The 13,200-nt window shown below is 32.7% G+C and overlaps 1 protein-coding gene across 1 annotated transcript in view; it reads right to left on the bottom strand.

Annotated features, from left to right (window-relative positions):
* The window catches only part of hlk (hulk), a 34,587-nt gene that overhangs the window by 12,921 nt on the left and 8,466 nt on the right, over nt 1–13,200 (bottom strand). Inside the window, 15 exon segments of the mRNA XM_018542254.1 lie at nt 783–833; nt 1,299–1,481; nt 2,072–2,392; nt 2,737–3,066; nt 4,062–4,376; nt 4,495–4,626; nt 4,727–4,909; nt 5,037–5,351; nt 5,428–5,559; nt 5,711–5,893; nt 5,969–6,112; nt 6,445–6,627; nt 7,884–7,919; nt 9,820–9,960; nt 10,405–10,587. Coding sequence (XP_018397756.1) covers nt 783–833; nt 1,299–1,481; nt 2,072–2,392; nt 2,737–3,066; nt 4,062–4,376; nt 4,495–4,626; nt 4,727–4,909; nt 5,037–5,351; nt 5,428–5,559; nt 5,711–5,893; nt 5,969–6,112; nt 6,445–6,627; nt 7,884–7,919; nt 9,820–9,960; nt 10,405–10,587 — 2,832 coding nt within the window.

The following is a 13,200-nucleotide window of genomic DNA, read 5'->3' as shown; positions in this document are numbered from 1 at the left end:
TTACAATTTTTTTTTCAATTTTTCAAAATAAGAAATTTCAAATTTTCACAATTTATAAACTGATTCGCAACTTTAACACTTCGTATTGATTGAAATCACGAAAGCTTTGTTAAACGCGTCCAAAAAAAGAAATAAAAAAAGGAAGAACAACCATTATTAGTGCGCCGAAAGCTGCGAGAAATGTAAAGCTTCAAATATTTGAGCAATTCATAAAAACGTTATTTATAATTCAACGGTGACACGTCGTAACACTTTCTTTCGCAAAATAGGCTCGGGAAGATTTGTACGACGCATCACGTGACGCGTTCCGCATTATTGAGTCGATAGCTGTATACTAACACATAACAGTATAAAAGAGCGAATAAAAAAGGCAAAATATAAGTGTGATTAGCTTGCCAGTGTGATTTAAATGCATTATACCGTGAGAATATAATATGGCCAGCGTGCATGAAAATCGCGTTTTACCGAGCTTCGTGACATCCTACACTTTGAATCGAACCCTTTTTTTAAACCCTTTTTTTATGCGCGCGAATCGAAATTCAACGCAATAAACGATTACAGGAAATCCCCTTAGATTTGACGGATGTTTCATTTGCTTTTTTCCTTCTTTTTTGTTTATCATTATTGCTATCATGGTAATCGTGGTGGTGGTAACGTGATCGGAGTGATCAACACAGCGCGAGTGTTATACTCGTAGCCCGGTGGTATAGTCACGACCGAGATTAACGTCACAAAGAACAGTACACCAGTAATAATAATCATCATCCTAGAAATCTCCTTACTTTTCTGTTCGATTAGCCATTCCAGAACTCTGTCCTCGTTCTTAAGATTACCTACAAAAGGCACACACGCGTATCAGGATCAGCTAATTTCGATAACGCACCGTGATTTTTGTCGGTGTCATGTTTCGCGTTATCGCTTTATCGACGTGGAAATTGCTGAAAGGAACACGCTAAGTCGCTCTTCATTATAAAATCATATATACATATGTTCAAATTTATATTATAATATAGTGATATAATTTTCAAAAAGAGTTAGTAGTAATTCGGAATTTTTTATTTGATCACTAAAAACTAAACGCTGCATTATTACTGAAATTCTATTGTATTGAAATCTTCCCGTTAATTAATGACAATATATTTTAAAATAGTGAAGAGTGACTTAATAAAGGGAGAACGCGTAGCATAAAGGTAATTTAAGTTTGTTTCTCTTCTATGAAAATAAAGGATTATATTATATGTGAAGAAAGTAGGATAAGCTTGATAATAAAAAACAGAATTAAAGCTTTCGGTACTTACCGTCGTACATGATGGGAACTCCGGTCTCGTAATAAACGAGAGCCGGGAAGGAGAAAACGCCGATTTCAGCTGCCAATTTAGCGTCGTTTGATTTGACGAATTGAATACCGTGTTTGTCAGTATCATCATCAATCGTTTCTAATTCTTCGAGAATATCCGCGCAGGATTCACATTTGTCATCGTCTATTAAAAATTATAACTTTTCTATTATGTATGATCTCAAGAACACGTACTTAATGGCTAATTTTGGTCCGTATTCAGAACGTACATATTTATAATGATATTAGCGTACATTTAGCATATAGTTCACGTTATATATACTCATATTACGTAGAATTTCAGAAATAAGGACGCGTAGAAATAAATTATCGATAAAAGCTCGTTCTGAATACTAAAATATAAATTCATATTTTTATTATTTTTATTATAAAAAATGCTGTTTAGAATTAATAAACTCTAATTATGTAATTTCGAAAAAAAATAAAAGAAAGATATCTTATTATATTATTATATTAGAATATTTGTTGCTCTCTAAGTGCGTTTTAATTGTGAATTCTTTGGTTAATTTTAAATTATTATTTAAAGTATAAATATATCAAAGAAGACATAAATAATATATAGATAATCGATAGATGGATATAGATGTATAAAATGTTTTTTTATACATTATAAAAATTTTTTGTTATTTTTATTATAGGTATTAAATATTTATCAATAATTCTTAAATACTCTTTATAGATACATAAATTTAGTAGCTAAAAGTTCATACTTACAAAAGAACACGGCGAGATGCTCAACATCGTTGATAAGTACTTGTAATGTCTTTCTGTCGACGCTCTCGATAACATCCGGTGTTGTTGTGCGAAGCTCGAGGACCCATTCTAAAATTTCTTCCTCGTGCATCATGTCGCCTGAATAGATCTGCCGGAATTTGTGTCTATAGAATGCCAACGCTGGTAATCCCGGAAGATCATATTCTTTTTCGATTCCCTCGTCGGAAATCTTTACAAAGTCAATCTCCTTCTCTTCGCACTCGTCATCGATGTTTTCAAGCTCTTGCAAGATCTTTTGGCTCTTCTTATCACCTTCTTTATCTATAAAAAGTATTTTTATCGTATTACGATCAATCAATAAATTATATATACATGGAAAGAATAATTTTACTGAAATATTTAAAAGGTAAATATTTAAATTTAGCTAGATATATATATATATATATATATATATCAGATAAAAGTAATTTTATTGAACCATCAAAATAATTATGTTAAACATTCAAAATTGCTGCAGTATTATGCATCATACTTGAGATCCTATAATTATTTTCATGGTCTAATAAAATTATTTTCAGATCTGTGTCTAGCTAAATTTTTAAATTCTTTAACAGAAACGTCCTTTCCGTACAATGATACGTTTGATCATTTTATGATTGACTTACAGAAAAAGACGACGACATAATCGTTCTCGTCGAGAATGTTCTCCAGCATTCTAGCATTGACTTCTTCGATTTTTCCTGGTATTTCCAAAGTATCCTCATCAGTGATCCAAGACAATACTTCGTCCTCGTCATCGAGATCGCCAGTATAAATCAGCGGATCCTTGTTTCGGAAGAAAGCGAGAGTTGGGAAATGCTTAATGCCATACTTCTTTGCTGTGGTGGTGTCTTCGGTAGTAACGAATATAATACCCGTTTCATCCAGCTCGTCGTCAATATTCTCCAAATCTTCGAGAATATTATCACATTTTTCTCCTTCGTCGCAACTTCCACCTGTCACAATTTTTGGTCAATTATCATAAGTAACGAAAGAAGATATAGTAGAACTCCATATCTTCATCCCATTTATACGAATAAAGTTTATGGTTAGCTCTAAATATCTTATATACATTGTATATAATTACACTGTGTGACCGATTTCAACTTTTAAAATTTTCCAAAGGGCGCGTGGGTTTGATTGTGTCGGGAATACGGCCCACTATCATTTTCCCAAGAGATTTGGTAAAGTTAGATCGTAGAAGAATGGGGCATAAATTTGAAGTTATCAATTTCGAGGAGTACCAGTTGCGCTATTCTCATGGTTTTGAGATCAAATATTATCACAAATACGTACACGCACATACATACACATACTCACACTCACACTTATGCGCGCGAGCGCGAACTTTGTTTTACAAATACATGAGATAGCATTAGATAGTAGGATCTGTGAAGCTGGCACGACATTCTGTCGATATCAAAAAAATTATAACAGTTCCAGTAGCACTTTTCATAGTTCTACAGTTCTACCTAGAAATAAAAAATAATTCCGCAGTTTTAATACGAAAAAACTAAAATTATATATATATGTAACCTCAAATCGCGCTACCTGTATTCCTCAAAATTTATAACTATAAATTGATTCCCCATTTTTGTACGATCTAACTTTGCCAAATCCCTTGGGGAAATGGTAGTGGGCCCGACATAACCAAACCCACGCGCCCTTTGGAAAATTTTTGCGATCACACAGTGTTATTATACTCGTAGTTATTGTAGTTCAGATATAATAGAAACTTGACAACTTCAATTTTCTTTTTTCAGTTTCTATTATTGGAATTAATAAATACTTGCACAGAAAGAAGAATTAATAAACTTCTTTTTTCTGAACTACTTTCAGTTATCGAAACTACTTTTCGGATAAACAAAGTTCTACTGTATTTAACTTAATAAAGCTATTAATAATTTATTTGACTTTCTATAGATAACATTGATGAGAAACATTTGCTTACTGAAATATACCACAACGTATTCATGCTCCTCTATGAGATCCGTCAGGATCTCGTCTGTGACTTCCTCGATGGTAGCGCTATTCTTCTGTTCTATCAGCCATTCGAGGACTTCGTCTTCGTTCAGTAGATCGCCCTCATATATTGCCGGGATTTTATCTTCAAAATACACCAGGGTTGGAAGATGATCGATACCATATTCCTTGGCCTCGGCGTCGTTATCTATACGGACGATGATGATTCCCTCCTTTTCCAGCTCGTCGTCTATGTTCTCCAACTCGTTCAGGACCCTCATGTCCTGCTTATCATCCTTATCATCTACGGAAAAGAATTAATTCGCTGGTCGCTCTCACTCGCGACCATATAACAGCACCTACCTAACAAGTAACAGTGGAAGAATGTTAAAAGGAGGTAGAAAGACGAATCGATCGCTTACAAAACAGGACTGCTATGTACGGCGAGGTTTCTACGAGCTTTTCGACCATTTCGTCCGTTACTTCCGGGATCTCGGCGTGTTTTTTCTGATGCAATAACCAGCCCAGTATCTGATCTTCGTTCATGAGATCGCCTGCGGAACGCAATTGAAAAAATGTCTTTAACCATTTCTCTACTTGTATAATTAGTTGTTCTTCTTTATTAAATAAATGGAAGTTTTCAATAAAACTAACCATCGTAAATGTGTGGTATCTTTCGTTCAAAGAGCACCAAAGTGGGAAGCGTGTCTATGCCATATTCTTTTGCCTCATCCAAGTCGCTGATCTTCACAAAGGCTATGTTGTGTTGATCACAGTCATCGTCGATATTCTCCAATTCACTTAACACCTTTTGACTCTTCTTTTGATCTTTGTCATCTGTATAATAACGATAGAATCATATCAATAATGATGTTAAAATGTATCGACAATTGAAAGTAACGCAATCGCGCAATTTTCAATTATCAGGTAGAGAAGAAAGAAGCGCGAAAAGTGTGTTACTGACAAAAAAGAACGGCTACATGAGGCATCTTGTCTATAACCATGTCGAGCATTTCGTCAGTGACGTCCTCAATCTGGTCAGCCTTTTGCTGTTGCTCCAACCATTTCAACACTTTCTCTTCATCTTCGAGGTTGCCCTCATACACCATCGGAATGCCTTTCTCGAAGTAGAGCATTGTAGGTACTTTCTGAATGCCGTATTCCTTAGCCTCCTCCGCGTTGTCAATTTTCACAAACGTCACGCCGAGCTGATCACATTCATCGTCAATGTTCTCCAATTCATTAAGAACTCTTTGAGACTTCCGATCGTTATTGTCGTCTACGTTATCGTAATAAATACGTTTTAATATCATTTAAATCTAATATCTATCTATTAATTTACAGAAGCAGCTTACAGAACAATACAGCTATGGTCTTTCCATCCTTGATGAGACGATCCAGCATCTCATCGGTGACGTCTTCTATCTCATCCTTTTCGAGTTGCGACAACAGCCACTCCAAAATTTCGTCCTCATTTTCTATATCTCCTGCAATTATCGTGTTATTTTTCTGAATGAATTAATTTACATAAATATTTTACAAACTTTTTCTTTAATTAATCTAGAATCAATACGATTTTTTTGTGATTTTATTTTTGGTACCATCATTTCGCTCAGTATGTGCGATTCACCTACCCACCGTCGTAAACATTCGGAATCTGCTTCTCGAAATAGACGATCGCCGGTAAATCGTCGATTCCGAATTCTTCCGCCGCCTTTTCATCGTCGATCTTCACGAATTGAATACCGTGCTTATCACAATCGTCATCGATCTTTTCTAGTTCATTTAGGACCTGCATAGATTCTTCATCACCGTGATCATCTACAAGCATAAGGATATATTACAAAGTAAGATCAAATAAGATGAGGCTAACCAAATGATTAAAAAAATACGAACAGAACAGAACGACTAAATTGTCAATGTTTCCAATTAGTGTGTTCAATGTCTTGGCGGTTACATCTTCGATAATATCTTCTTCATCTCCCGTGCTCTTGTTCGCTACCAGCCATTCCAGCACATCTTCTTCTCTACTCAACTCATCTAAGAGCACGTACTGCGAGTTAATTTCATCTCTGTATTGCTTTATATAATTAAACTAGGATAAAGTGAAATACTTTAGTGACATAAAAAATTTGTGATAATTGTTCAATCATTAATTATCGAATTTTGTATATAAAGTTTCACGAAAGATACTATGTATTGTTATTAGAAATATTCTGATTTATTTTTAAAGAGAAATCAACGTAAAATATTATATAAAATTATCTTAACTCTAACATTTAAATAATTAAAATTACGCGCGATATGCGCAATTTTAATTATTTAAATGCTACAATGTTATGTATTACATATTCTTATTCTATCGTACTTACGTTCGTAAATAATTGGAATTTGATGCCTGTAATACACAAGAGCTGGGAGAGGACCGAGATTATACTCATCCGCTAGTTCCTCGTCCGCAATCTTTACAAAACCAATGCCCAATTGATCGGCTTCGTCGTCGATATTCTCTAATTCTTGTAAGGCCTTGAGACACTTTTTGCAGTCTGGTTTGTCTGTCCCATTTAAAATAAAAAGATGCATTATTGCGTGCTATTGATTAATTCTTGATTAAATGATCAATGCCATTTTTTCGAGTGTTTTATTCCATCCATACATATGGCATTTTTCTACAAATTTAAAATTTATTTGCTAGTTTAATTGAATTTTATCTCGTTTTTGGATCATTACTCCTGTTTAACAATGTCAGTAATTATTGACAAATATGAAATATATATATTATAAATTTTTGCTATATGTCATATGTCAAGAAATATTAAGAAATTTTATTAAAGACATATTAAGAAACTTCATTAAACATTCCATTTTTTTTAAACAATGGGGATGACCGTCTTCAGATATGTTAGATTACTTTAAATACACATGATATTGAAACGATTAGATTAGTCACAATTATTCTCAAAATCTCACTCTTATAGTACATATTGTTTTATACTAAACAGAAATATAACATATATAATGGATTTTATATTCTATATCTGATTGGAACACACTTATATAAATGTGGATGATAATTTAATAAATATTTACTAATATTTTAATTAGCTAAGAATTCCAGTTTAAAGCACTAATAAATGATAAAATGCAGAAAACTTAGAAAGCTCGAAATGTTAGTCGACTCTTTATCAGTTACACAATATTTAAATTATTATCAGTTCTAGTTTTTATTAAGAATAATTTCTAAAAGATTTCATGGAAGTATTTATCGTATATTGAAAAATGTACATGAAAAGTGAAATGCATGAGTAAAAATCCTTGCCGCTCCATTGATATCTGTTTCTCTTCGCATCCCTCTGTCGTTGTACGCACATTTGAGCGAAGTGCTGCAGAAACGCGGTAGATCAATTTTGATGAACGCGCAGATCGACAAGTTAAGAATAAATAAAAATTGCTATATGAAAATGCATATTAATGTCGCTACTCCAGGTGACACTTGCGAAGAATCACTTCCTCACAAAAAAAGAACGAAAAAAGCCCATAATTCTTTGCTTCTGACATCTTAATCAAATACAGCTGCAATAAAAGAATAGGCGCTTTAAGAAAAAAATAATTTAGCATTATAATGGTAGTAACTGCAATTGAACAGCAAAGTGATTTCTCATTAGTGCGTTAGCCGATATCGAATGCATATAGCTCTCTGTGTGTATCTCTCTCTGTGTGTGTGTGTGTGTGTGTGTGTGTTGCTGTGTAAAAAAGCTAGAATATTGTGTTACAGATATTAACCACATTAATTTCTTAAATATGTACTTACTAGAACCGGTGCCTGCACACCGCTCCGTATTTGGACCTATTCGTATCAACACACACAAAAATTTTCACATATATGTATTATTTACAAGTATATTTTGTATGTAATCGAACCGCAAAATGGATGGATATTTTTCGACCTGATTGTCGAAATTTATATCCTTATTGACATAAAAATTTCCATTTTGCGATAAGATTTTAACTTGATTGATAATAAAAGACAAAAACAATAGAGATAATTGGATGAACTTTACAGACAATATAAGATAGACAAACTGACGTAAACATTTTATACAGAGAACGATTACTATTAATAACTATGATTAGAATATATTAATAACAGATGATAGACATTATTGTTTGTTGATTAAACAACGATGAGAAAATATATCTCTTTAAATCCTTCTCTGTATTGTACATACATGAAATATTAGAAACAACTACAAGTCAGTAAACATAAAACTGTACATGGTAATACCTATAATCTAATTATGATAAGAGCTTCGTAATAATGATAGCAAAGATCTGAAAAGCCACCTCATTAAATTTGCCATTTATTAATTTATTGTGCTTAATGATGATCAATGTGCATACATGGAATTTTTAAGTTGTAGCGTATTTGCGGGGAAATTAATCGCGATTTTTATATTTTATGTACAAATCCGCACAATATAAATAGTAATATTACATTAATGTTATAATTAACTCAGCAATGTAAACGTAAAGTATGATATGTTACATTAAATTTTTGTTGTAGGAAATTATAATATTGATGTAATGTTACTATTAGTTTGTGTTTTGCGGAGAATAATGAACAATTTCGCAAACGTGACATACACAATGATTAGTAAGACGTCGGACAATAACAGATTAAATGGACGATAGATACACGGATGACGGTCGGGATACATTACGTAACATCACTGTGTAGCACCGTTGATTTTTCGATGTCGACTGATATAGTTATTAGCCTAGAACTTAGTTCTGAATGGATTTCGAACTATAAAAAATTTTACGAGTATACAAACTAAAAAGATTCAGAGATGCCAACTGAAACCAATCACCCTTCAATTTTTTCACATCTCCGCCATTAGTTAAAAATCTTTCATCCGGACACGTAAATTAGAGCTGTTTAACTACATACTTGCAAACGACTGCCTTGTTTCGTATTTCTCATTTCTTGTTTGCATTATTTTTTGCTATTTCGCGATTGCTCATTTACGTCACTCAGACAATTTTCTTAAATGATTCTATACAGGATGTAACTAAAAAAAAACGTTGGAGGTATGTTCCATATGCGTCTTTTTAGTTACATCCTGTATAATTTTACGTAAAATTATCTTTTTCTATTTTAAACTATACATAAAGAAATAATCTTGTAATTCTTAAGCTCATTTTAAATTATCAATATTTTTAAGTTTTACCATATATATTATTATATATTGTATATATATATATATTATATGTATATGTTATAAATATATATATATTTTATAAAACTATTTCTGTGAGAAAAAATGTTTCGGTAATTATGCACTTTAGGGGACCCAGCTCCGATGACCTTGATCTTGACAACTATGTCAAAATCAAGGTCAACGGAGCCGGGTCCCTTAAAGTGCATAATTACCAATATTTCTTTATTATATTACTGGAGTATGCTATTAAACATTTTTTCCTTAGTTATAATTCATGATTCGAGGATTGAACGTAAACATTTAATATTATCGATTAGAATCAACTATTTAATTTTATTTACTTACTTTTTAAAAATATCTCACATATGTATTTCATCATTTTACAGCGAAATTTGCATGCACAATATTTTATCGAAAATAGAAGAATGAATGTTGGACATGTTCCGAATAATTTGATTTTCCGAATCTGTTTTTAGCTGAGACTTAATTTAATGATTAACGTGATTAATGGGAAAAACGACTTACAGAAGAGGACTGCCACGAAGTCCGTTTCCTCAACAATCTTCGACAGAATTTTTGCATTAACTTCTTCGATACGATCTGGTAGATCCATAGCTTCTAAACTCGTAAGAAAATCTAGTACATTTTCTTCGTCCATCAAGTCACCTACAAAAATAATCATATTATATTTAAAAATAATAGATGTTACATATACAACTATAAGATTGTCTTTTTATTACTAATTTGACTCGCAACATTGCACAAGATGAAGAATACGAAATTTGTAGAAGCATTATGCACATAAAGAACAAATAATGGCCGATAACGATTTCTTGTAGAAGCAATATTTAATGTTTTTTGTAATTTATATTAACTGTAACATTGTGAAAATGACCTAATCAGAGTCGAAACGTCTGTAATATTTATATTAAATTTTTTTGTATTATTTATATTAAACTTCTTTATTTCTTGCAATAACGCACTTATATAAACATTAAGTAAAATTCGACCGAGAAATGTTCAATACATTTAAAAAATTCAACACAAATAAGCAAAGAAGACCTCAGTAAGCATAACGTAACAAACACACGCACGCACGCTTAGGCTTACCATCATATATGATTGGTTCTTTTTCGCGGAAATATGTAAGAGCCGGAAAGTTTTTGATGCCATATTGTTTCGCCAATCGTTTATCGTTGATCTTGACAAAGTCGACTCCAAAGTGGTCTGTATCGTCGTCGATTTTCTCCAATTCGGCCAGGACTTTGTCGCATGTAGTGCAACTTCGGGCATCTATAGATAAATTAAATTTAGGAAATGTCGTATTAAATAATAAGAAACCTGAGTAAACATTGATTGAAAATGCTTATATTTATTTTACATATACATATTTAATAGTAAATACAGAGAACATTCTGTTAAAATTACATTAGGGCATTCATGTATCGATTAAATTTTAAAAAATTGTCAAAAATTGCATTATATTTATTAAAAGAATATATAAATTAATAACCTAATTTACAAGATTTTTTGTGCAAAGTATATGAAAACTGTTTCTAATTTTTTATGCTGAATTCAAATCTTATCATGGAAATATTTCTGTCAGGTCTGATTTTTATAAGGTACAAGAAAAAACATATTTTCTTATATAGAGTGAAATATTATTAAAATTAGAAAACAATCAGAATATTGAGCGTTTGATTTTTGTTTTTAATACTACTTTGGATCGATATTGAGGTGATTTCAGACGATATAACCAATATACGCCAACTTTACGCACATTCGCTATTGGTCTACAATATTCATATGGATAGTTATGTATGTCGAGCGTGTGTGTGTATGTATAATAGTTGCTAATGTGGTGTACATTGGCCATGTTGTTTGGAGCCGCCTTTAGAATCCATCAATAGTTGCCACGCACGTTTTCATTCCAATACTTAAAATAACATTTTCTAAATATCATAAAAGTCTAATGGAAATATTTGCCTTGCTGGTCACTTGTCGCATCCAAATTATTCAGAAAAAATGCTGTATCTTAAAAATTGACATGCTACATCTAAAAAATATGTTATATTTTAAAATTAATATATTATTTCAAAAATTCGATCCAATAAATTTTTCTAAATGACAATTTGAACTTAACGATTTGAACACCCTATAATACACGTTTAAAAAAGTGTTTCCTTTCTTACATCAAAAATTATTCAGAATTTGTAAACTATTATAGTATAACAAATAATATTATAGTATAATAAAATGATTGACAAAAACAAAACTCTAGTACTTAAACGGACAACGACGTTTTGTACTCTAATTTTAAATACGTTTCACTTCCTCAGGTGGCTGTAAGAAGAGATCGATCTCGCTTTTGCACATTTTTACGCTTATCGTTCCCGCTCCTTGGCAGATTGCGTGCATTCTTGGCGGGCTGTGGCTTCATTCGAGCGTACAGAGAGCAAACCACTGCCTCTGCGGTAGGTGTTAGGTTACAATTATCGACTATAGATATCGAAATATCGACCCACCATCGTCCTCTCGGTTTTCCGTGCTTAGGAAAATCATTGCGTTTTGTTGCGCGAGAACCTTGATTACACCTCGTGGTAATACCAAGCGATAACAAAGCGCGGGCGACGATGTTACGCGCATCATCGCATACATGCTTCGTGCGCCCCGCCATTTTTGGTGACGACTTCCTTAGAATAGAGCTAGAAGAAACAGGAGAGGTGGTTCCGATTCTCTTCCCCCCTATTTCTGTTGTCTTCTCACTCGCTCTTGGTTTTGCCATCTATCTTTCTCTTTTTCACTCTCTTTCTCTCTTTCAGTTTGCCCGCATCTCTATCGTATAGCTTCTCTTTCCGTTACACTTCTTTGCTCTTGTGATCGCATATTCGCATCTCTTTTCCTCTTTTTCTCTGCGTCTTTTTTTATCTACCTGTTTCTTTCGTTCTCTATCTCTTTCTATCTCTCCGTCCATCCTCTTGCTCCACTATCGTTGTATTGGGAGTAACGTAATAGCAGCATTCGGTTAACAGACACCCCCGCGAAGCGGTTGGCAGAATGATTTGACTAAGATGCGTGAAGCGAGAGAGAGATGTATGAAACACGCAGCTGAGGAATTTTCGAAAAGCTGTGCCAAATAAATTGGATCATGTCCACCAGTTGTCGCCGTAATAGTCGAAAGTTAAGAGAAATTAATCGATAATCTACTAATCAATATAAATTAAAAAAAAAAAGATCGAATACGAAAGAGAAAAGAGTGCCTTTAATCAAAGTAATAATTTCATTTATCAATATCATCTATTAGTTAATAATGATCGATATTTATATAATAGTTGGATCTTATATTTAAGATCGTCTTAAATACAGTCTCAAGATGTAAGATTATGAACCAGTCAGAGATAAGTATTAGCATCTTAAGATATTACTTAAGACGGTCTTAAAATAAGAATGGATTATGAATACTGCCTTATGTGCCCGCGAAATCATAGAGATATCGATGTACTGAACACGTTAAGATTGAAAGTACTGAAAGATTATATGCAATAATATAATTATAGAAACGCGATTCTTGTTCTTTTATTTGAAAAAATTACGTTGAGCGAATAATATATAAATACACCGTCCTATATAAGAAGTCTATTTTTATTTTTTTATCGTATATCTTTTTATTTCTTCTTCTGAGAAGATTATCGAGAAAGAACCAAAATACAAGTGACGTCAGGGATCACTTGCGTATATCTTATTGCGATACTTATACGATGATCTGGATTTACACGAATTAAAAATACGAAGTTATTGTTTGAAAGGAATAAGTATTGTGTAGAGAATTGTCCGAAAGTACCATATTAAACAAGAAACTGCTCATGTAGCTTTTTGGTTAAGTAACAACAAGTGGCACATCTCTCA

The sequence above is a fragment of the Cyphomyrmex costatus genome, unplaced genomic scaffold (genome assembly GCF_001594065.2).
Source record: "Cyphomyrmex costatus isolate MS0001 unplaced genomic scaffold, Ccosl1.0 scaffold32, whole genome shotgun sequence".
Taxonomy (NCBI): Eukaryota; Metazoa; Arthropoda; class Insecta; order Hymenoptera; family Formicidae; genus Cyphomyrmex; species Cyphomyrmex costatus.
This window is presented reverse-complemented; position numbering and strand designations above follow the sequence as displayed.